The 23,120-nt window shown below is 37.7% G+C and overlaps 5 protein-coding genes and 1 pseudogene across 5 annotated transcripts; 3 read left to right on the top strand and 3 right to left on the bottom strand.

Moving 5' to 3' along the window:
- LOC111776445 (uncharacterized) lies at nucleotides 1-1,571 on the top strand. The gene has a single exon (XM_023655878.2). The coding sequence runs from the start codon at nucleotides 338-340 to the stop codon at nucleotides 1,349-1,351; it is 1,014 nt and encodes a 337-aa protein (XP_023511646.2). The 5' UTR covers nucleotides 1-337; the 3' UTR covers nucleotides 1,352-1,571.
- A 3,079-nt stretch (nucleotides 1,572-4,650) lies between these two features.
- Nucleotides 4,651-5,331, top strand: LOC111811817 (dirigent protein 22). The gene has a single exon (XM_023698856.2). The coding sequence runs from the start codon at nucleotides 4,677-4,679 to the stop codon at nucleotides 5,202-5,204; it is 528 nt and encodes a 175-aa protein (XP_023554624.1). The 5' UTR covers nucleotides 4,651-4,676; the 3' UTR covers nucleotides 5,205-5,331.
- A 6,476-nt stretch (nucleotides 5,332-11,807) lies between these two features.
- Nucleotides 11,808-13,403, top strand: LOC111811741 (S-type anion channel SLAH1-like). The gene has a single exon (XM_023698762.2). The coding sequence runs from the start codon at nucleotides 11,843-11,845 to the stop codon at nucleotides 12,917-12,919; it is 1,077 nt and encodes a 358-aa protein (XP_023554530.2). The 5' UTR covers nucleotides 11,808-11,842; the 3' UTR covers nucleotides 12,920-13,403.
- An 85-nt stretch (nucleotides 13,404-13,488) lies between these two features.
- LOC111811753 (mitogen-activated protein kinase kinase kinase 17 pseudogene) lies at nucleotides 13,489-14,506 on the bottom strand (annotated as a pseudogene).
- A 2,375-nt stretch (nucleotides 14,507-16,881) lies between these two features.
- On the bottom strand, nucleotides 16,882-18,978 carry LOC111811775 (putative WRKY transcription factor 31). The gene is made up of 4 exons (XM_023698802.2): nucleotides 18,910-18,978; nucleotides 18,292-18,810; nucleotides 17,822-17,935; nucleotides 16,882-17,745 (listed from the first exon to the last, which is right to left on the bottom strand). The coding sequence occupies exons 1-4, from the start codon at nucleotides 18,961-18,963 to the stop codon at nucleotides 17,128-17,130; spliced, it is 1,305 nt and encodes a 434-aa protein (XP_023554570.2). The 5' UTR covers nucleotides 18,964-18,978; the 3' UTR covers nucleotides 16,882-17,127.
- A 1,315-nt stretch (nucleotides 18,979-20,293) lies between these two features.
- Nucleotides 20,294-22,963, bottom strand: LOC111811770 (uncharacterized). Its single transcript, XM_023698796.2, has 5 exons — nucleotides 22,643-22,963; nucleotides 21,639-21,781; nucleotides 21,405-21,534; nucleotides 21,114-21,305; nucleotides 20,294-20,635 (listed from the first exon to the last, which is right to left on the bottom strand). The coding sequence occupies exons 1-5, from the start codon at nucleotides 22,826-22,828 to the stop codon at nucleotides 20,426-20,428; spliced, it is 861 nt and encodes a 286-aa protein (XP_023554564.2). The 5' UTR covers nucleotides 22,829-22,963; the 3' UTR covers nucleotides 20,294-20,425.
- Nucleotides 22,964-23,120: the final 157 nt, after the last annotated feature.

Here is a 23,120-nt window from a genome sequence, read left to right as displayed (position 1 = left end):
CTGAACCCAACCTTAAATTTCACATGGGGTTTGGATATCCAACACTAATGGTTTGTCCCTGCCACACTGTCGGCCGGTGGTTGACTCCGTCGCCGGTGAGTTTGTTGATAGGGACAAAGGGTGTGTATAATTGGAGTCAAAGGGTTCAGATTTGTGACCCATGTTATTGAGGTTTATCATTAAATGAATTTGGGCAACCCCCCAACGGTCCAACGCGTCTCATGACCAAGAGCCACTTGAATAATTATGTTGGGATGGGAGGTGAAGCCTATATATATATATATATATATATATAGTCTTAGGCTTGTGAGCAGGGAAAGACAGTGAGCTAGGAAGCATGGGTGGCTCTCCAAAATGGGTTTCTCTTGGGCTTCTTACCCTCTGCATTGTGCTCCATTTGAGTGCTATTGCTCTTGGGGATGACAAGCTTGATAAGAGTAGGTTCAGGGATGATGACTGTTGGGGTAGGCGCTGTGGTGGCAGATTTGGAGGACGTGGACCTCGTTTCGGTAGGGGAGGTGGTTTTGGTGGCGGGAGAGGTGGTGGATTTGGTGGTGGTAGAGGTGGAGGACTTGGTGGTGGATCGGGTGGAGGGTTTGGAGGAGGTGGGGGAGTAGGTGGCGGTGGAGGAGGTGGAATTGGTGGAGGGGGTGGTCTTGGAGGCGGGGGAGGAGGTGGGTTGGGAGGTGGTTCCGGACAAGGTGGGGGATTTGGAGCAGGGGGTGGTGTTGGAGGTGGTGCTGGTGGTGGAGGTGGACTTGGTGGAGGAGGCGGTGGGGGTATTGGCGGTGGATCTGGTCACGGTGGAGGTTTTGGAGCAGGAGGAGGTGTTGGTGGAGGTGCTGGAGGAGGTGGTGGAGGAGGAGGAGGAGGAGGAGGAGGCGGAGGTGGCATTGGTGGTGGGTCAGGTCATGGTGGAGGCTTTGGAGCTGGAGGAGGTGTTGGTGGTGGAATTGGTGGAGGTGCAGGAGGAGGAGGAGGCGGCGGTGGCGGTGGAGGAGGTGGTGGCATTGGTGGTGGATCAGGCCATGGTGGAGGCTTTGGAGCAGGCGGAGGTGTAGGTGGTGGTGGTCTCGGCGGAGGAGGAGGAGGAGGAGGAGGAGGAGGTGGTGGTGGTGGTGGTCTGGGAGGAGGTTCTGGTCATGGAGGTGGATTTGGAGCCGGTGGAGGAATCGGAGGAGGAGGTGGGTTAGGAGGAGGTTCTGGAGGTGGGATTGGAGGCGGTTCCGGTGGTGGTCACGGAGGAGGGTTTGGAATCGGAATAGGTATTGGAGTAGGAATAGGTGGTGGATCTGGTCATGGCGTGGGTGTGGGGTCTGGGTCTGGTGGAGGAGGTGGTGGCGGTCATTAAAACCCTATCCCGTTCTACAGATAGTTCATGCATACGTTCATGGTTTTCAACTATTGTAATCTTTCTCAAGTTTGATGCTACATTTTCACTCTCATAATAATCTGTTCCAAAAAAAAGAAAAAAATCCCCAAATGGATATTTTGTAATATTTTAAATTTAATCTCTCATCAAGTTTGATGTTAAATATGAACCTGGCCATCGTTCCTTTCCATTTTCATAATTAATATCTCACCTTCCTCTTCTCAATTATTTGTAACACATCACATTACAATTAATTTTCTTTATATATGTTGATTGATGACACTACCAATCTAAGAACGATCATAAACCTCCAAACGAAGTTAGTGCTTAATTTACCTAAAAAAATGTATGTAGCACGTAACGTGACACACATAGTTGAGTCTCTTCACTAAAAAATTGGTCACTCAAAACTGAACCGTGAGATCCTACATTAATGGGAACGGAACACTTCTTATACAAGTGTGAAAAACTTCTTTTTAATAGATGAATTTTGAAAACTGTGAGACTGACAATGATACATAACGAGCCAAAACATATAATATTTATTAGTGATATGTTTGGCTGCTACACGAACACAACTCAACTATAAATTTGAAGACAAAAAGAACACAATCCGACGATATTATTGTTGCAAATATCAATATTTATTGTTCTAAAAAAGTTCATAAATTTGGGCCTTTTATGTCTACCATAGTTTAGAGACCTATTTCAATTCGTGACTGATGGCTGCTATGATGCGACGTACATGCAAGTATGGGCCTGTCGGTTAGATCTCAAGAAGGCCCACTTGTATATGATCTTTCGGCCCAATAAACAATATTAAAAAATAAAGCTTTGAAAAAAAAAATTAAAATCATTATTATCGTCTATATTACTTTAAAAATTAAAATAATTTATATAATCATTTTTTTACACATCAAATATCACGTTAATGTGAATAATTTTGTAAATGATTAATAAATTGGCGTATTTTAAATTTCATATAAGTTATATAAAGTGGGACATAATTCATATATATGGTAAAAACTATTAAAAACTTTCACTAGGGAGGCATTCTTCCGCATACCAAGAAGGTCAATAATAATATATATACTTGTAATACATGGTTTTAATAACAGTTTAAACTTTATCTCTATCATTTACATTACTATTTCCATGATAATTAATACCAAAGTTGCATTTTTTTTTTTTTTATAGATATGGAATTCAAGTAAAACACAATCTATTTAAATTAAAAAATCGTAATGCTTCGATTTTATAAATAGTCAACCCCATGTGCGAATTCTAAAAGGGGATTGAATTAGAAACAAGGAAAAATAAAGGTGTTCAATTGGTTATGATGTACGTATAAAGTTTTCATTATCTTATCAAAAGTCATTTGTTCGACACTGGAGAATTTTATTCACATGGTTAAGTTAAGAACATGACTCTAATACCATATTACAAATCACGAATCTTTACAATTGTATGATATTGTCTACTTGACATAAATCCCAAAAAAAACCTTGTATCATTACTTATAAATTCATGATAACATTTTCAACCTTTCCTATACGACTTAACAATTATAAAGGTTACGTAAAACTGATTAGCAATTATTTTCTTTTTGAAGTAACTTTCTCGATAAGGAGACAAACGAATTATATATTTGAGCACCTGTCTAATTTAAATTCCATTTGTCATTTAAATATATAACAATATTATCCTACATTTTAATTTAATTGAGTAAATGTTGATTGAATAGGATAGGATGATGGTAATGATCTTAATATTTACATAATTTTATATTTTTCTATCATTTAAATCGAATAATTCAAATATAGACTATAACAATGTTTCAATCAACATATTCTTACATAATACTATAACTGAAAAGAAAAATAAAAAAAACCATTCAATATTTATTTTCTTAAAAAAAAAAAAGTATAATAAACATGAAAGTATTTAATCTTAATTTAACTATTCTTCAATAACTGAATTATCACTAATTTTTTGAATTATTAGTATTTTTATTAAAAAAAATTAAAAGATACTAATAGCCTTCAACTTTAAGTTTAATTTTTCACCCTTTATTTTACACGCTTTCTTTTAAAAATATTTATAATAAATTATAATTTTCTAGAATTGAAAAAAAAAAAAAAATTAAAAATTCCTTATTCCTACACTGAATTTTTGTCAACTTAGTTTGGCATGCTCCAGCTTGGTGGATAAGTTGACTTTTGAATTTCTGTGCAATCTGTATACTTTTTGAATTTCTGTGTAATCTGTAAAGGTATATATAATAAACTGAACCATATATATCCCTTTATAACGGTAAAAATGTATTGTATTCTCTCTTATACATACTCATGAATACAAATCCTTTAGTCAGAGTTTTTCTTGCATTTTCTCTCTCCTAATTATTTGTGTTTATCTAGATCGAGTGTGTGCGTTGTTGTGCGATTCTAACACATATAATCAATAAAAAAATGTTAATGAATTAATGGAAAAAGTTTATATATATATTGTCAAATTTTCAAAGTTAAAATGAAATAATAATAAAAAAAAAGAGTTTAATTTAAACTAAATTCATAATAAAATAAGAATAAGAAAAAGACACTATTTTATATTTTGAATTCAATTCTAATAATAATAATAATAAAAAAGACATCAAAGGAATGAAATATCTCTATTCTTAAACTTATAGGTCATTTTCCTACAACTTTTTTGTTTGAATATTTTATTTAATATTTATAATTATAATTTAAAGTCAATAGTTTGATTAAATTCGAGAAAAAGAAACAGAAGACATGGGAAATAAGTAAAATTAAATTTAGAAAAATATTTTTTTAAAAAAAAATTAATTTCTTAATTGGTACCTTTAAAAAGCAGTTAAGATAGTTAAAAGGAAAATTAGTGAATGAATGAGATTAAATACTAATAAAATAATAAAAGTAATTTGATTTGAAGTGTTGTTCAAAGTTTGAAATTGAATGTTCAAAGTTGAGATTTTATGGTTCCTATAATAATAATAACTTAGCAGAATTGATTTAGTCTAATTTAATGACTTTTCTAGAAACCATTTTAATTATACTATCAATTATTTCAAAAAAATTCAAAAAAATTTAAAATATTTTTGAAAGAGTTGTGTGATAAACTAAAATTCCTTCGATTTGATTGGTCCAGATTTAAGACTTGAATGGATTATTAAATTTGGTTAATTGAATTGATGAAGTAAAACCTTATTTTTCTTTATATAAATAGGGGCCAAAACGCTGAACAGAAATCCACACAAGTTGTTGAGTCGGCTTTGTTGTGTACCAAAATGGCTCAAAACAAGATCCCTTCCATCTTAATTCTATGCCTGGCTGCTTCCATGTCCATGACCTTGCTTCTTTCAGTTGAAGCCAGAAGAACCAAGTTCACCGTTTACTTCCAAGACTATGCTTTTGGTCCCAACACCACCTTCTTCCCCGTCGTTGGCCTCCCTGGCTCGACACTCAACTACACCGACTTCGGAACCTTCTTTGTCACCGACGATGCCATAACCGCAATCCCGGACGAGGGTGCTCCAATCATCGGGCGTGCTCAAGGCATCTACGTCGTCACCGGGATGGACGGGCGAAACCTCCTCGTGCTTATCTCCTTGGTGTTTACTAGTGGAACCTACAATGGGAGCAGCATTGAAATCCAAGGGACTAGTAGACAATTTGATCTCAATAGAGAGCTTCCCGTCGTGGCTGGGACTGGCAAGTTCCGTCTGGCTAGAGGGTTCATTAACACAGACAACTTCTCTTTCGATCAACAAAGAGGATTTTCTGTTATCCAAGTCAATGTCACTTTGGTTTACTAATTCTACTTCTCATGCTTTCTTTCCTTCTTATTTTCGAATAATCGTGGAGTTCATCAATCTCTACGTTACTCTATGTTTAATATTCCTCCATTATTGTTAATCAATTTATGAAAACTTGTTTCAAATATTCTATTGGTTTTTGCCAATGATATGATAGTATAAGCTCTCATGGCTTTGCTTGAGCTTCCACAAAAGGGCCTCATACCAATGGAGATAGAATTCCTCACGCTCTCGTGACTTTGCTTTGGGCTTCTCCAGAAGGCCCTCATAAACCCAGATATTATATATGTATGATTTTTGTTATGGATCAGCGTAAGCTCTTATGGCTTAGCTTTGGCTTTCCCAAAAGGTCTCATAGCAATGGAGATAATATTCATTAATTATAAATTCATAATCATTCCCTAAATTAGTCAACGTAGGACTCACTCCCAATAATCCTTGTCCATAAAGAAGAAGATAAAAGAGGACAAATCAATTAAACAAGTGGTTGGTGCCATTAGGCTGGGCGTCACTGCGATTTGACTGTAGTGCCAATGCAATGTGTTTGGATGGCCTTTACTTCAGTTTTCATTAATGCTATTGCAATGCACACATTAATGTGTTGCGAGGTCGTTTATTGACTCACCATCTTTCATGTAAATAGTTTCGAATTTACTTTTTAAGGTTTGCGTATTTGCTTTCTTGTCACGTTCCACATCCACATGCATTGTTTGTAGCGTCTCTTATGCTGTCTTATCGAGTCCTTGTGTGCCAACATTAGAAGGACGTCCTATCCTTATGCTCCTCAACATCGTCAGTATGCTCGATGGTGTCCCACACCCTTTATGCTTGTAAGTTAACACGCATCTTTATCGACCATATTTCGTGAGTAACGGGTACTGGAGCGTTGCACTCCCTTCCTTTCTGTTCTTTATCGTCGTCATATCTCCTCCGATGATTTTATAGAGTAACGACGTTTGTTTCGCCTTGGATCCAAAACATGGTGTTTTAGAAATCAGCACTAAAGTATTTGAACCTCCCTTTATCATTGACTTCATATGCGGCGACAAATTCAACGTAGAGACGTGTAAGAGGATGTATTGAAAGCCCATGTTCGAAAATGGATCAATTTTCAACAAACCCAGCTGCTCATCAATCAGCTTTTAACTATGATTTGTTAATCATTGTTCCAATTAAATCTAGTGTGCAGCTGACTTCATTCCTTTCTCTTTCTTTTTCTTTGAACTCTGACGTCAAAGTGGACGTGCATAGTGTTGGAAAGGGGATAGTGAAAGAGATAGGAATGGATAAAATAGATAGAAGCTGCAATGCTTTATTATTGTCTACTGACTCAATGCTTGGAGGGTTACACAATTCCAGTATTTATAGCTAATACACTGGACCATAAATAGTAAATCATGCAAATCTAGATAAATTCAAATCTACTAACAATCTCCTCAAATCTCCTAAAATCTTGGTAGTTTGAATATTTGAATCGTATCTCAACTACTTCAAATCATATTCATTTTGAATACTTTGAATCATATCTCAACACTCCCCCATGATTCAAAGTTGCAGATGTAAGTACAGAGTTTTTCTTCTGACAAGGCCTTCGTAAGTATGTCTGCTTTAACCCGTACAATGTCTGTCTCAACTTGTATACCTTTGTTTCTTTGTCTTCCTTTATGAATCCCTCTAGCGGTGTTACATAAACCTCTTCTTGTAAATCTCCATAAAACTTTTCGTTTGGTAGGTCAACCATATCCCATGTTTCATCTTTCTTAAAGGACTGCATCTCTACTGCCATGGCTTTCTTCCCGTCTTCTTTTTCAGTTGCTTCTTCATAATTCATAGGGTTTGAAACAGTAAGAGCAAATTGACATGATGCATATATGTCAGCTAAAGATTTATACTTCCTTGGAGGTGTCTCATCTAAAAGTTCTTCAAGAGAAGAATTGCTGTTTAGTGATTCTGAAGATGATGAATTTGACACACTTTGTGTCGCTGTGGATCCACTGGGAGATGCATTGGAGTTGACTCTTGTCTCTTCATCGATAGAAACTTCAACTGTAATCTCTTTTATATCACTATCAAAGAGTTTTATCTTACCATGACTGGTTTTGACGTTCACCGTGTCTTTTTCCTCAACTTGCATCTCTTTTTTATTTCCAAGTTGCACCTTGATTCTTTGCGTCTCATCAAGCTCTTGGAATAAAGATTTGATGTCTGTCATATGGTTCGAGCACCCGCTATCAACAAACCATAAATTACCTTCTTTTGGATTCGTATCCATGCATGCCATAAACAACTTTTCTTTTTCTCCATTCTCTGCTGCAAAATTCATTAGTTGATTTTTATACCAACAATCAGATTTTGTGTGCCCATACCTTCTGCAATGGTAACATTGTATGACATTTCTTTGTTCATTGAATTGTCTCTGTCCATCACTTCTCCATCTACCCCTGTTATCACGATCGCCATGGAAGCTGCGAAATCCTCCTCTTCCACAACTTCTACTTGCTAAACAAACATTTTCTTTTTCGTTGCCTTCGTTGTTGGTTGACTCCACTTGTAGTGCCTTTTCTATATTTCTTTCTGATGATTTATTGATTCTTGACTCATGAGCCTGAAGCAAACCCATCAGTTCATCAACGGAGAGTATTGATAGATCCTTAGTAGCTTCTTCTATGGTAGTCACCACATGGTCAAACTTTGGAGTCAAGCTTTTCAACACCTTTGCAACAATTGTTTCGTCTGAAATTTTCTCTCCATAGGTACGCATCTGACTGACTATTGCCATTGTTCTGGACAAAAAATCAGCAATTGATTCGCCATTCATCATGAGCAGAGTTTCAAAATCACGTCTTAAAGATTGAAATTTCACTGTTATGACTTTTGAATCTCCCTGAAACTCCTTCTGTAGAATTGACCATGCTTGTTTTGATGTGGTTGCTGCTGCAATTCGTGAAAAGATAGTCTCATGAACTGCTTGCTGAATAATGAATAGAGCGTTGACATCATTTTTCTTGGTTTCGCTTAGTGTCTCCTTTTCTTCAATTGTGGGTTCTGATATATCAATGAACCCGTACTCCACCAAGTCCCATAGCTCCTGCGATCTGAGCAAGGTCTTCATCTTGATGCTCCACCACTCATACTTCTCACCATTAAAGATTGGCAACAATGGTGTAAAGAAAGAAAAACCAACTACTGCCATTTTTGTTTTGGAAAAGAAAATAATCACTCGCCCTCGTGTTGAACGAACTTGGCTCTGATACCAAAATTGTTGGAAAGGGGATAGTGAAAGAGATAGGAATGGATAAAATAGATAGAAGCTGCAATGCTTTATTATTGTCTACTGACTCAATGCTTGGAGGGTTACACAATTCCAGTATTTATAGCTAATACACTGGACCATAAATAGTAAATCATGCAAATCTAGATAAATTCAAATCTACTAACAATCTCCTCAAATCTCCTAAAATCTTGGTAGTTTGAATATTTGAATCGTATCTCAACTACTTCAAATCATATTCATTTTGAATACTTTGAATCATATCTCAACAATCAGCTTTTAACTATGATTTGTTAATCATTGTTCCAATTAAATCTAGTGTGCAGCTGACTTCATTCCTTTCTCTTTCTTTTTCTTTGAACTCTGACGTCAAAGTGGACGTGCATAGGCCATCTTGATCGTTGAAGAGTCGTAGGCAAGTAAGTTACTTGCACACCCATCACTATCTGGTCCATAAAAAGATCAACACAATATCCCTAAATCCTTTACGTCGTTGCCATGCCTTTACAGCTTTTGTGATTTAAACATCCTTTCAGTATACTTCAACAACACACCATCTTCCAGATTCATTGTCGGCTTTCAGCATAAACTTTCATGGATTTACCAACCTCCCCTTAATCAAGGCTCGACTCTCTCTAGAACCCTCGAACAAAGTACAATATTTGTTCGACACTTAAACTATTTTTGACTACATGTTCGAGGCTCACAAATTCTTTATTCGACATTTGAAGATTTCATTGACATGACTACGTTAAATGCATGACTTTATAACCTGTTAGGAACCAGGAGTCTCCACAATTGTATGATATTGTCCACTTTTAGCATAAGCTCTCGTGGCTTTGCTTTGTGCTTCCCCAAAAGTCACCATAACAATGGAGATGTATTCCTTACTTATAAAGCTATGATTATTCCCCAAATTAGCCAATGTAAAAGACTCATTTCCAGCAATCTTCAACCATTCTCTCCTCCAACAAGGTACATCATAGAGCCTCACCTGAGGCTTATGTAACTCTTGAACAACCTCCCCTTAATCGAGGCTCGACTCCTTTCTCTGAAACCCTCGAACAAAGTACATCACTTGTTCGACACTTAAACCACTTATGACTACATGTTCGAGGCTCACAAATTCTTTATTCGACAATTGAGAATTCTATTAATATGACTAAGTTAAATGCATGACTCTGACACCATGTTAGGAACCACGACTCTCTACAATGGTATGATATTGTCCACTTTTAGCATAAGCTTTTTGGGCTTCCCCAAAAGTCACCATACCAATGGAAGATGATCATTCTTCAAATGAGCCAATTTGGAACTTCCTCCCAACAATTCTCAACAGACACTATCTGAATCGGAACATGTTCGGGGACATGTTTTTTTAACATTGGGAGAGTTCGAGGAAGCTTGGGTTTTTGTCATTTCTTAATTCTCTTTTGTTGTATGATACAGCAGGTACCCAATTGGGCGATTGAAAAGTACTGTGAACACAAAAAAGAGACCAACCCAGAAAGAAAGGGAAAGGTGGGTACGGCTAGCTACTTGTTTAAAAGCAACCAAATGGATCATCATCCACGAAACTGAAAGCGACACTTCCTTTTGAAATATAGAACTCTTTTTTTGTTATGGCGGCGGTGGGGTTTTTTTTTTTTTGTCTTTTAAGGCCATAAATTTGGTTATCGAGGAAGATCAAACTACAAAATGGACTGGAAACACAATTGGCGAAAGGGGTCTATGATGGAATAATGTGTGGGAAATCCACTACAACTTACAACTCTCTTCAGAACTACTCTCCTTTCTACGCTTGTATGATCATGAGTTTGAGTGGTTGATTTCACAGTTACATTGTCAAATGGAAAAAACAAAAATGAATGGAACTTTTTTAAGGGTTGGTAATGCGTCATGACTTCCGCCATCGTATGATAACGATATTATTCACTTTGAACATAAGCTATTATAGCTTTATTTTTTGTTTCTCCAATCGGCCTCGTACCAATCGACATATATTCCTTATTTCTAAACCCATGTGAAGTCTCTTGCCAACACAAACTGTAGAGATTGTAGATGGAATAAGACAGCATCTGAGACGTTGCATATAGTTCGTTTCGACGCTCGAAGACGCACGCAGCACTTGACAAAAAGTTGTAGCATTTGATGCTAAGGTAAGTTTGTATAAAAACTTAATTTATTTGTTGTAATTTTCATTATGGTAGAGCATGCTTTTGTAGAAAGCACGAGACGTAGTTAGTTTGAGACGAACGAGTATAACTCAAGTTATCGATTCATCGTTCCGTCCCGTCATGATGTCCACCTAGGGTTAGCAAAGGATTCGTGAGAAATATATGGTATGTAATGAGTCTTCTTTGTTTCAATGTGTGGAAAAAAACAAAATAAAATAGTGAAAGTAAAAAATCAATATGAACACATTCCACGTTGTTTAGGATCGAGAGTGAAAATTCTATGGGTCTATGATGTCTTCTTTGTTTCTAGACGTGGAAAAAGTGAGAAGAAAAAAATGAAGGAGAAGAAAATGCATGAAAAGCGTTTTGCTCGGTGAGAAGACCTCGAACTTAATTTGAAACGAAAAACAACTTAATCATTCATCTGAATATATTTATTAACGTTTTATTTATAACGATACTTAACCTATATATTTGTGACACTCAAGCAAAGAATAGGTACATGAACAAATCGAGACCGCATCCAAATGAGCATGTTTTCTTATGGTTAAGCATGCTTTAGTTGAACAATTCTTTTCTGGGTGATCACTCAGATTTTCTTATAATGCATGTAAGTGAAGACATAACATGTTGGAATGATTTGTGTTGGTTAAGGATAGTTTTCACTCTTAAGGAAGAGGAACATAGGTCACTACATGACATGCTGATAGGACTTGTATCGTTACGTGGGATGCGACATATGACTAGTCTTCACTATTATGAAGCTAGAAACATAGATAACATGATTATGTGGAAGGGATGCAAAGGAATATTAAGTTATCAAGTGTTGAATCCGAATTTCAAAGTTCGATCATTACGATACTATGGAATGATAGAGGCGTTCGATTTTATATCCGTAGTGTGAATTCAAGCACTAGCTTAGCTAGTACCATTTTTGTCTTTTTAAATTCGAGAATGTTGGAGAGAACAGATATCATATCTGCAGACATACGAAGGATGGTTCAAAGTTGGTTGGGTCTAGCTGTAAAGTGTTCAAAGCGAGTCAAGTTCCGCTCACAAAGTCCACAATGGCTAGCCCAAAGTACACCGCATGCAGCAACTTTTTAGTTACTCCCCAAGGCTCCACCTTTCCCTCAATTTCTATATAAACCCATTCACAAACCTTCAAATTTTCATCACATAAATCCTTAATGGAGATGGATGGTGAAGATGAACTTAAGAAACCATCCGTTTTCCTCCAGCTCTTGGCCAAATTCCATGCAGGCTACTTCAGAATCAGCATGTCCCTTTGTGGGCAAGCCTTGTTATGGAAGATCCTCAAACAGCCAATTCAAAACGAAAATTCTCTTAGGCGAACCCTTCGCTTGCTACCCAATACAGCTTTCTTGTTGTTATGGTCATTAGCTCTGTTCATTTTGGCTTCTCTGTCGTTCATTTACATTCTAAGGTGTTTCTTCCACTTCAAATTGGTTAAATCTGAGTTCTTGCATAGAGTGGGCTTGAACTACCTCTTTGCACCATGGATTTCTTGCCTTCTTTTGCTTCAATCCTCGCCATTTAAGGCTTTGATCCCCAATCAAATTCTCTTGTGGGTATTTCTGATTCCAATTGTTGTATTGGATGTGAAAATCTACGGCCAATGGTTCACAAAAGGGAAGAGGTTTTTGTCTAGTGTGGCCAACCCCACTAACCAACTTTCGGTGATCGGAAACTTGGCCGGAGCTTGGGCGGCGGCGGTGATTGGGTGGCGGGAGACTGCACTCTGCATGTTCTCTATCGGAATGGCACATTATTTGGTACTTTTTGTGACACTTTATCAAAGATTGACCGGATGCAACTGCCTGCCTGCCACTTTGAGGCCAGTGTTCTTCTTGTATTTTGCAACTCCAAGTATGGCAAGCTTGGCTTGGACTTCCATTAATGGTGAATTTGATACCTTTTCCAAAATGCTGTTCTTTCTCTCTGTTTTTCTCGCCGTGTCCGTTGTTTCAAGGCCGGCGCTTTTTAGAAAATCCATGAGGAAATTCAGTGTGGCATGGTGGGCTTATTCGTTTCCTCTCTCTGTTCTTGCTTTGGCTTGTAATGAATATGCTAAAGAAGTTGACGCTGAAGCTGCTCATGTTATTGTCCTTCTTTTGTCTCTCCTCTCTGTTTTGGTGTCTCTGTTTCTGATGGTCGTTACAGTTTTGAGGACTAATTTCGTCATCCCGGTGACCCCGCCACCGCCGCCGGCGATCAATTCCGACAATAGCAGTGCTGAACCATGAGGGTTGATTCAAACAAAGCCCATAAGAGGGTGATGGGTCGAAGCCCATGAAGAATCCTTCCTTTACCATTTTTGTTGTAAAGCAAACAATCAGGCAATTACTGACAGGGCCTTTCGAATTGCACAGAAACTGGAGGGCTGCTGCCGCTGCCCCTGTGTTTGTCTATGTCTTTTGGCTTCGTCTTCTCCATTTTTTCATGCTGTTTTGTTGCCTCTTGACCCCACTTCCTCTTCTTCGCAAATCCACCGCATCAGGTCTTGTCCTGTTTGTGTTTGGCCATTTTTTTTCTCCAGCTTTTGGTTGCTTACTCTTCACTCAATCTTCTCATAAATACAAACCCACAAACCAAATTCATTTCCCTTTATTATGAGTTATGAGCAGCTCCAAGCAGTCAACTTTATTATGAAATTATGTCATATGTTCATTTGGGTAGCCCTTCAAATCTACCAAACTCAACAAATTTACAGAGAAACAGTTGAAAAATCAAAACTTTTTGAGATTAGATGAACTAACTAACAACTTTGTTCTCTCAACTCTTGCTACTAATTTCACTAATTACAAAAATGGATTCAATTATCATCATTAACACAGCTTCTGATTGTGATCCAATTATCATCTCTCATTTCCCATTTGATTTCCCCTGAAAACATCGACAGCCGTTTGATTCTCTCGTCCTCCCATGTCTCTGTTTTCAACAGAGTTTGCGATCCTTCTTCTAACGAGTTCCAAGGGCCTTGATCCAAAATACTCGTCGGAGATTCGAAATCTGAATGTAATTCCTTGGTTATCTCGAACCCAAAACTCAGTTCCCCCAAAAATGGATGTTTAAGAAGTTGACTCGCACTCCACCGTTCTGTCGGGTCTCTTCTCAAGCATTTCCCTAAAAAATCCTTCGCTTTCTCCGATAAAAAGCTCGGAATTTCCGGTGAGTCGCCGGAATATGCGATCCGGTACAGCGTCGAAACTGGGTCTCCGGCGGTAGGCCACGGCGGAGCGCCGGATACCATTTCGATTAAAGTACACCCGAGTGCCCATAAGTCAGAGGAAATCCCCTGTGTTTCCCCACGCGCTACCTCCGGTGCCATAAACATCGGCGTTCCGCAGACCGCTGCCGGCGACTCACGAACCCATTTGGAGCATCCGAAATCAGCAATCTTTAAACCATCTCCACCGATTAAAATGTTATTAGCTTTGACATCACAATGCACCAAACCCCGTTTGTGCAAGTACTCCAATCCTCTGACAATTTGACGCGTATAAAACGCCGCCGTCACCTCCTTAATCCGGCCGCCACGCCGAACGATTTCGTCGGCGAGAGAGCCACCAGCGGCGTACTCCATGAAGAGATTATACATTAGCTTCCCATTTTCTTCCGTTACGTCGAATCCCTTGTAGCCCACAATTGAAGGGTGGGACAGCGAAGAAAGAATCCTCTGCTCTGTTTCAAGAAAGTCCGAATTGAGAAGCTCGGCGGACTTGACAGCGAAAAGGTCGCCGGAAGATGAGGAAGCAGCGAGGTAGACGGTGGCGAAGGAGCCGTGGCCGACGGCAGCTAGTCGGGTCCAGGCCATTGAAAATTTTGTTGAAAGGAAGAGGACAGCGAAGGAGGTTTAAATAGTTGGAGTTGAGAATGGGGAGTTGGTAATGGACAGTTGGATCTATGAATCTATTGAGAGTTGACAATGTCGTTTGAAAAGTAAACGTGTCGGGTTTCCAGAAGGGTTTGGGTTTGGCACGTGCGTGGACGAGTTTTGATTGGCTGAATAGACTGGTTTTACTTCGCACGTGTGTTTGAAATATGGTATAAAAATAAAATGAAGAGATTCTAGATGGGAAAGGGGGAGATTTGGGTCTTAACCCACAAACTTTTTAAAATTATATATATATATATTTATAATTCTATAAAATTTAAAATAATTTTGAAATCATTATTTTAATAATATTAAAAAAATTTAATATATGAGATAACATGAGGATGGGATGCATGGAGTGGGTTGAAACATTGGTATTAGAAATTGTTAAAAGAATATTGTTTAGGTAAAAGAGTTGACTTTAGGTAGCAAGAAGTCAATATGTACATTTAAAAAAAAAAGTGTTTGACATTGCATGTTTGTCAAGTGGAAATTCCAAGTTTAGGGGTCGTTTTGTAATTAACCATGATAATATTACAAAAAGAAAAGGAAATTAAAATTAAAATTAAAATTTAGTACATAAATATTTACAAAAAGAATAAATAAAGTTTAATTAGTGTGGAAAAAATGAAATTATTAGTGGCGGCGGTTGTGGTAGTTAGCAAACCCTAAATTTTAGAGCCGAATTTACAATGAACTGTAATAATTAGGTAATAATGTTAATTTATTTTCCCATGCATTGCCAAGCCTTTTTATTTTTATTTTAGTTTATTTGAAATGTGTTCTGTTGTGGTTTTTAAAGGATTAAATATGATAATTATTTAAGAGAAAATGGCATTAAACATAGGTGATTTTGAAAATTATGAAACATTGAATGTATTAAATTACCAAATAAAGGCTGAGTTGAAATGAATGCACATTGAATTTATTTTGATGACAAAAAGTTAAAAAGAAACATTGAAGGTAGTAAATTAGGAATTGAGAGCCAAAGAAAAGAAAGGAATGAAATCAAATCAAATCAAACGACCCTAAAGTGAAATATATATGATATGTCACGTCGTGTTAAATATTATCTTCAAACTTTTCTACATAAAAAATTTTAAAAAATAATATAAAAGAATTTAGAGATAATTTATGAGATGTGGATAATCGATTTTATTTTTATTTTTGAAGTAGAAGGTATATATTTTTTGAAGTTATTTTTTAAAAAACTTTAATTATTATAGAGTTATTTTTTCATGAGCCCTCCAACAACCACTCTCACATTTTATTATTATCATTATTATGAGAGTTATATTAATTCAAAATAAAACCCAAACAAATAAAAACATTAAATGATGGTTGGAGAAATTGAAGTATTTAATGTGTTGACAGCCACTTTGTACTTCATTTATAAAAGGAATATTGAAATAAATGCATGATTCTAATGTTCATTCAAGATTGAATTGTTTTAGAAACAATCATTTATGATCATTTATGTTTCAATTTTTTTACTTTTAAATTGCTTTTCAGAATCATTATTATGATTCTTATCTATTTTCAATATGGAAAAATAGTCAAATTCGACTAGAATTCGAGTTAGAAGATGATCAAACAAGCATAGGATCAATCATCAAACAAATTCAACTAGTAAAAAATAATTCACCAAGTTAATCGATCCAAAAAGATCAATAAACAAGAGTTAATTTGAAAATCAAAGAACCAAAAGCAAATTTGAAGATGAAAACGTGTTTCAACTTAAGCCCGCGATTTTTTTTCTCTGGGCTTTCCTTTCGGGCTTCCACTTTTCTCTGGGCTTTCTCTTCTGGGCTTCCACTCAAGGTTTTTAAAACGCGTTTACTAGAGAGAGGTTTCCACACCCTTGTAAAAAAATGTCCGATGTGATATCTTATAATCCACTCCATTCGTGGCCCAACGTCCTCGTGCTGGCACTCGCTCCTTTCTTCAATCGATGTGGAACCCCCCACCCCTTCGAGGCCCATCGCCCTTGCTAACACACTGCCTCATGTTCACTCCTCCTTCGAGGCTCAGCCTCCTTCTCGCTGGCACATCGCCCCGTATCTGGGTATGATACCCATTTGTTACAACCCATACCCACCGCTAACAGATATTGTAGGGCTCGAATTTTACTATAAGATTTTTAAAACGCGTCTATCGAAAGATTTCCCCACACGAGAATGTCACAAAACTAATAGGGTAGTAAAAGAGAAGCTAGAAATGGACATTTGTGAGTCCATTCCACAGGTCTTCTAAACGGCAAAAAAAGACAAAGTTTCAAGTTGACGAACAGAAGTTGCCTTCAGTGTAGCTTTAAAAAGCTCATCTTTTACGCAACACTCCGTTTCCTTCCCTTCTATGAACATCAAATAGTGGAATGTTTGATATTATTCAAATAATAAATTATGAGGAAAATCAAAGAGAAAAGAAGAAAAGTATAATTAATTCAAATGGGTTCTTCCTTTTTTTCTTTCTTTTAATGTGTGTATCTATTATCAATTAAAAAAAAAAAGAACTTGTTTTCTTGGGTCTGAAAATGGCAATTATTGGCCTTTGAATCACATGTTGTTCTTCTTGGCCTTACTGTTGGGAATTGCTAGTTGTATTGTTATCAACATTACTATTCCCATTCCCATTCTCCTTTTGATGATGAGATCCTCCGATCAACGACGTCATCGCCGTCGCCAACGCTGCAATAAAATTCGGGTCGGAGGCAATCGCCGCACTCGCCGCACTCAACGTATCGGCCAATGGATTCTGCAACGCCGGAGGTGGAGGCGGCGGGGCTTCCATGTCCTTCGACATTTGGAGGCCGGAGAATTTTGATTGGTTGTACAATGCATGTCCGAAGATCTGGGGGAAGCTCTGAGGCGGAGTGGCTGCAAACGAAATTGGGAAGTGGCCGGCAGCCGGGCGTTGGAATAAAGGGTTAGGGGTTTGTGTTAGGTCCAATGTCACGGTGGGAAATGGAGCCGAGGCTGAGATTGTAGCCATGCTTGAAGAGCATGGCAATAGGGTTCTTGCTAAAAAGTTTGGGTTCATTAATCCATCCGCACTTGACATGGACCCTGATAGAAGCATCCTAGCCGCCGATGATGTTGTTGAAGCCATTGCCATGGCCGCCGGTGGTAATGGATGGTTGTGGTTTCCCTCGTAGGTTGTTATCAAAATTGTCTTGTCTTCCGCACATCTTTGAACCTAACCAAATTTGTTGTCATCCCAAAATGTTTGTGATATTAACATTCAAGGGAATGGTTTATGAGTATTGACTTACTTGTTTTCTAACCGGGCAGCCGGCCGCCATGGTGCACCGGTAGTAAGCTCGTGGACAAGGGTTTCCCTTCGCCATTTTTTGCCCGTATTTTCTCCATTGACATCCGTCCGTGATCTAAATAATTCAATCAAACAAAACTCCAATCAATTGAATTGTTCAATGAAATTTTGTTTGATTCAATTAATTAAATATTTAATATTATGTCAGATCAAATCTAGAGACAATTTCTTAAAAATTAAATTTGATTAGGAAAACAAAAATGGTTAAAGATTGTGTTACTATGGTCTCCTAAAAATTGAATCTTTTTCGAAAATTTGATTAGGAAAAAGAAAAAGGATTAAGATTGTGTTACCATGGGTCTCCTAAAAATTGAATAAAGGATTAAGATTGTGTTACCATGGGTCTCCTAAAAATTGAATCTTTTTCAAAAATTTGATTAGGAAAAAGAAAAAGGGTTAAGATTGTGTTACCATGGGAGCTTCGGATCTAGCTCGAACGGAGACTCGAGCCTTTCTCATAGTAGATTCAGTTTGATCTGCATCTTTAGCCGAAGAAGACGAAGAAGAAGAACCTAATTTGGGAACCTTATTATTATTATTGGAACTCCAATTCGAGGCTTGATCGGGGCTATGTCGTTTGGCCGACGCGACTTCTCCGGTTGTAATCGGAGATCGCGACTGCTCTCCACTCCTTCCGTCGGATGACATCGAGAGATCATCGGTGTCGGCATTCGTGGCCAATCCAAGATCCATAAATTGCCTTGGGACCAGCTTATTAGTATTACATCCGCCGCCGTGTCTGACCTTTTCTTGGGCGGCGACGGACTTTTCCTCAATCGGATCGGCAACGTCGGCCGCTTTCTGGGTTTGAATTAGGGTTGCAAGGTGCATCTGTAGCGCTTGGTAATTGGACGTCACTTGATTTAACATGTCCTTTAATCTTAGATTCTCTGATTTTAGCCTCTCCAATTCAGCTTGAAGAACTGCTCGCTGATCATCATCATCATAATCATCAAAACTTCAATTAAAAAAAATAAAAAAAAAAAAAAGGAATTTTTAATTTATTTGCTGATTTTATACGAAATTCACCTCGTTTTTGGCTCTTTTATCTTCTGGGTTTGGAGAAACTCCATCATCCACCATGGATTGATCGCTACTTGAATTGGTGGTCAAGAGATTCAAGCCTGTCTGCAAATTGAAAATCATCCCAATAAATCAATGGAAACCCATTTGGAAAAAGGGGAATTAAATTATAAAGGAAAAGGTTAGGGGGACCAACGTTAACGTTGAAGTCGAGTTTGGTGGGACTGCGATTGCGGGAGGCGAGCTTGGAGTCGAGGAGGACGCGGGATTTGTCATCGGCGGGGAAGAAGTTCATCTCGTCGAGGAGGACACGGTGGGAGGGCGGAGGAGGAGGGGGCGGAGGAGGAGGAGGAGGAGGTGGTGGAGGAGGAGGAGGAGGGGAAGGGGCGGCGTCCATGTTGGTGGGGGATCTGAATCAATGGAGAGTCCACTGGGTTTGCCAATAAATCTTAAAACTCTAAAACACACTTTTTCTTTCAAACCGTTTCAATGGACTCGGCTATAAACTTGGAAGGGAAGACTTGGCGAACAACACACTACTTTGAACTTATTTTCCTTTTTTTTTTAAAAAAAAAAAAATTAATTAAAAAAAAAAAAAATTGATTCAGATGGTTTTGGTTGAATTATTTTAACTTTTCTCCCTATGTTTTTTCAAACCATTTTTATTTCTTCTCCCACCAATTACTTTTTTTTCTTCAAATAAAGTTTTTAATTTGGATTACAACATACTTCTTTGTTTTAATTATTTTAATATTATGATTTTTTAATTGCATTCTAATTTTGAGTATTTTTTATTTTTATTTTTTTAAAAAGTTATTTGGGAAAATATTCACTCTTGTCAAATATTCGTCTTTATTTATAATTAGTCGAATGAGAGCTCAACAAATATTTAATATCTTCAATCAAAATATCAAAAAATTATTGAATTAAGATACATTATACATTATCTAAATCTAGCGAAATCCGATTCTAAAATAGATATACATAAATGAATCGAGAAAAAAATGACTAAGAAAAAGTATAACAATACTATTTTCTTTTTAATGATTCAATTATAAGAATTCCAAAATTAAACTTAATACTATTTTATTTATTGGGGTTGAATTTATAAAAATTTCAAAATTAAATTTATTTTGTTCAAATTATGTATTAAGTAATATCCTAATGTCAAATCTGAATTTTAAATACAAAATATAAAACATTATAAGTCAACTAAAAAATTGAACGTTTCCCCACGTAGACATTATTTTATTGAAGCGGAGTATGAACACTTTTAATTTTAAATTTTAAAAATAAAAATCTAAATATTCTTTGAATTAAAATTGATACTTCGTTGACTTATGAAAGATCATGTGTAGTGAGATGACAATATTAAATGACAGAAGACCCAGGAAGGAAACATAACTTTGAAACAGAGACACAAAACAGAGACCGTATTATTCAAGCAAGAGCAACCTTGAGAAACCAAGAGTTACATTTCTCCTTAACAAACACTGCCCATGGATGCAAACAAAGTTCCTGTTCAAGCTGAGAGGTATCTTGACATCCAGGATTGGAAGCGAGACCATGCCAGTTCCACCGCGCTATCGTCCTCGTCCTCCATTCCCATGTTCTTCCTCCTCTTCACACCTTCTTCGGATCGGTTCATGAAAGCATGCCCACTTCCTTTATATATATGCACCTCATATGGAATTCCTGATTCTTTCAGCTTTTCCTCCAGTTTCTTGGCAGCCTGAAAACTCTAATCTCATTATCACTCTAGCATGTACAACGTCTGATCGCTACATGTTCTTGTTGGCGTATTTTAACCAAAAAGAAAATACAACGCAAATTTTAACAGCAAGATTGTGTAACAAGACTCTAACAATTAAAAACACTGTGTATCGTGCATATGCAATGCCTTGTGTAACAGTCTAAGTCCATTACTAGCAGATATTGTCCTTTGCTTAGAGAGGGGAATAGGGAACGAAGCCTTCCTTATAGGGGGTAGAAACCTCTCCCTAGTAAAAGCGTTTTAAAAACCTTGCGGGGTAGTTCGAAAAGGACAATATCTACTAGCAACGACCTAATAAACAAATCCTTCTCAATTCCACATTCAATAACTACCATCAAACTTTCGAAGGCATTTTGCATTTCACGTATGATCGAGTGACAACATGGAAGAAAGAAACGGGAATATTTGACAGAAAGAACCGAGAGAAAAGTTCTACCGTCAAGTCGGAGAAGCCAACAAAAGAATCGAGCTCTCCAAAATGAGCCTGAATGGGTGCCTTAGCCTGGGCAGGATCTGCGAGCTCTGATGAAGGAACTCCATAGAATGAAACAACAGCATCAACCTCAGGGATCAAAACAGAACTTGCAATTGAAAGAGCACCCCCCATGCAGTATCCAGTTACACCAACCTGACATGATCCTAATATGTTTTAACTTTCTAGAGATATTATGATCTCAAAATGGAGATTTTAGACTAAAGTTCATCAGTATCCTAAACAGTTGAGTACCTTCTTGGAGCCATTAGCCTTGAGCCAGTTAACTGAAGCATTTATATCCTTCACAGCACCTTGCCAGTCGAGACCTTCCATCAGATGTTGCGCTTCTGCAACATCTAACCCAACCTTACCTCGATACAAACTGTTATCAGCATAATGCAGCACAACCAAGGAGACCAATTATATCATTGACATCATCATAACAGAAGAAAGAATTCATATTCCAAGAGAGAAAAGGCATCGTACTCGGGAATAAGTGCCTTGAAACCAGACCCAAGCTCAGATATCTTCACAGCATGATTCTTGACTTCATAATCCACTCCCCACCATTCTTGAAGAACAACAATTCCCGGGGCATCATCTCTCCCCACAACATAAGCATCAAATTCCTGCCAAAAGAAACAAAACTTGGAATGTTTAGTGAAAATTCCATGAATTCAAACTACCATCGAACTGAGCATCTCAATGCTCCAGTAAAACTAAGTGCAAGCTTGTTAAAGTACTGATATAATTAATCTTAACTCACCATCTTAAGCTTTTTGGCTCAAAAGTGATTCAACATTGTATCATAGCATGAAATCCCATGTTTAAACCCTGTAATGTCATTTCCTCCCTCCATTAATAATGATTTCTACTTGTTCACAAACCCACCACTAGCAGATATTGTTCTCTTTGGGCTTTCCCTTTCGAGTTTCCCCTCAAAGTTTTTAAAACACGTCCGCTAGGGAGAGGTTTCTACACACCTTATACCCCTTGGGGCCAAATGCCCTTGCTTGCACACTGCACTCTTACAAGGAATGCTTCTTCCTTCCCCACTCCAACCAATGTAGATCTCACAATCCACCCCTTGGGGGCCTAATGCCCTTACTTTCGACCAATTTTGGGTTGAGTAGTGATTTAGCAAAGCTTAAGTGGACAACACAGGTCATTAAGGAATCTAGCTCTAGTTGCATCACAACACTAACCATAGCTACTCAATCCACTAATCGTTTCAAATAGCAAACCCCTTAATCATCTAGGGTTACAACAAATCAGGCCACAGGGTTAACTCCATTTCCCCTAAATTAAACACTGCCACAAGAATCCCACCGACCCATTAAACAAAGTAGGCCAATTCCCCCCAAAACGACACCATCAATCTTTTCCAAACGGCAAACAGAAAATAGAGTCATACCCAGATAAAGAAACAGAGAATAGAGGAAAATCAAAGTGAGGGGAAACATTAAAGAGGAAAACGGAAGTGAACTCACAGTGCCATCCCTCTCAATTTGGATTTTCTTGAAAGGGGAAGAAGCAGAAGCAGAAGCAGAAGCAGCCATGGAGCGGACTGAGAAGCGAGAAAGTGAGAAGCCTAGCTTGTGAGCAGTAGAGAAGATTGCCGTGGTCTTGAGAAGCGGCACCAGAGAAATGGAGGACCGTAAATTCGATAATAACATCTCTCAACGCCTTACACGATACAAGAGGATCCCTCAGTGCGTAGTCAAAACGCAGAGCAGGCGCGGGAGAAATGGGGAGCGGCGCGTAAAGGTAAAAGTGAGACTAAATGATGTCGGTTTGCTTCGCCAACCGTCAACCCCCGAAGGTAAAGCCGAAGCTAATGCGGTACCACTAAACAGTTAATTATAATAATTACAATGAAAAAAAAAAAAATTATAATTCTTCTTGAGCATGCCTTATAATATGCATCATATTATATATTATTATTATTATTATTGGAAATAAGTAATT

The sequence above is a fragment of the Cucurbita pepo genome, chromosome 15 (assembly GCF_057944985.1).
Source record: "Cucurbita pepo subsp. pepo isolate OVF chromosome 15, ASM5794498v1, whole genome shotgun sequence".
NCBI lineage: Eukaryota > Viridiplantae > Streptophyta > Magnoliopsida > Cucurbitales > Cucurbitaceae > Cucurbita > Cucurbita pepo.
The sequence above is the reverse complement of the archived record's forward strand: the minus strand, read 5'-3'. Positions and strand labels throughout refer to the sequence as shown.